At 30.9% G+C, this 1,679-nt stretch overlaps 1 protein-coding gene across 1 annotated transcript in view; it reads left to right on the plus strand.

Moving 5' to 3' along the window:
* Positions 1-407, plus strand: part of LOC109861211 (putative nuclease HARBI1) — a 2,012-nt gene extending 1,605 nt beyond the window's left edge. The window contains exons 4-5 of the mRNA XM_020440766.1: positions 24-318; positions 367-407. Coding sequence (XP_020296355.1) covers positions 24-318; positions 367-407 — 336 coding nt within the window. The remainder of the gene's footprint in view (positions 1-23; positions 319-366) is intronic.
* The last annotated feature ends 1,272 nt before the right edge of the window (positions 408-1,679 follow it).

Genomic DNA, 1,679 nt, shown 5'->3' on the forward strand with positions numbered 1-1,679 from the left:
AATGTTTTATATATTTCTTATAGGTTGTTTGTAATTCAACATTAAAATTTATACACTGCTACGCAGGACAACCTGGATGTGTTCACAATATGCGAGTATTCAAATTAAGTGGCATTCAGGGAATGTGTACAGCTGATCATTTTCCTGAAAATAGCCATATATTAGGTGATGGAGCGTATGCTTTACAGAAACATGTCATGGTACCTTACAAAAATAACGGTCACTTAACGGAAGCACAACTTAACTTTAATTATCGCCTAAGTTCATCGCGTACGATAGTGGAAAAAGCCATTGGCTTATTAAAANGACGTTTTCGTCGTTATTATTGTATTAAACAAAAAAACTAATATTAACAAATATATACAGGATGTTCGATAAAGACCGTATCACCGCTTGTAGCTAGGTAGAAGAGATTATTCTGAGTCAAAAATCCTTTATCATTTTGCGAAATTTGCAATAGTTAACGAGTTTTTAATAAATAAAGATCCGCGAATGAGCGTGCAGCCACGTGCAAAATGACAGCTCTGTCGTGGATGTTTATTTATTAAAAACTTAACTATTGCGAATCTTGCAAAATGGTAGAAGGTTTTTCGACTCAGAATAATTTTTTTTACCTGTCTACCAGTGGTGATATGGTCTTCATCAGACACCCTGTATATAAAAACTCAAAACAAAAAATATACTTTTTAAGTAATTACAGACTGAAACTTCAATTTATAATATAATTAATTGTAACTAACAAACAAACGTAATATAGAAAGTTTCATAAAACATAGTTAATCTTAAAATTAAAGAAANAAGGCCTTATAACGATTAAAATCAACACTCAATGGAGACCCAACTGGCCTTTATTGTCCAAGGATGGAATTGGAAAATCAATTATCACTCATGATTAATACGGGACGTTTCGATCAATATTTATTTCTGATCATCTTCAACCATCTTAAAAATATACAGTATATAAATAAAAATAAAAAACCTTAATAATAAATTATTAACAATAATAATAAGTAAAAAATGTAAGAATGAATTCAATCTTGGAGAAAACGGGAAACAAAAAAAATACATACGCACCTTAAGCTATTCAAGAAAGGAACAACTACCAACGCATGTCAACAAGTGAGAGGAGTCAAAAACGATAAACAAAGACGAAATCTTCGCTCTGCATCGGTGTTTCTACGCAAATGATAATCAAATAATAAATTATAATCTAATACCTAGCTCAATGTTGTCAAAAAGAAAGGAGAGTTGTAATAATATTAAGTCAAAGAATTTTTAAATCATTAATAGTCAATTTATTGTGAGTCAATTAAGATAAAGTAAAGAATTGTCAAAGGAAAATTACTCTCTAATAATCAAAAAAATAAATTAAAGAAAAAGAATCCTAGACATGACTAGAATTCAACAATTACTTACAAATAGCTAGTAAACTAATAAACAACTCTACTCCTCTCACAACGGCACACAAAGGCAGCTGTCACAACAAACACGACCATCTCGCGCGACGAACGAGTCACAAATGATCAAAACCGCGATGAGATAGAGTACAAAGTAAGACACAGAAATGTCAGGTAGGAGGAGAGAGAAAAACAAAAATTAATAATTTAGTTTTTTTATCAACGGAAGGTATACGGAATCAAGTAATTCAGTATCCTTCATCAAATTAATGCTGTTTTTTT

This window comes from Pseudomyrmex gracilis, unplaced genomic scaffold, assembly GCF_002006095.1.
Source record: "Pseudomyrmex gracilis isolate BER0280 unplaced genomic scaffold, ASM200609v1 scaffold_640, whole genome shotgun sequence".
Taxonomy (NCBI): Eukaryota; Metazoa; Arthropoda; class Insecta; order Hymenoptera; family Formicidae; genus Pseudomyrmex; species Pseudomyrmex gracilis.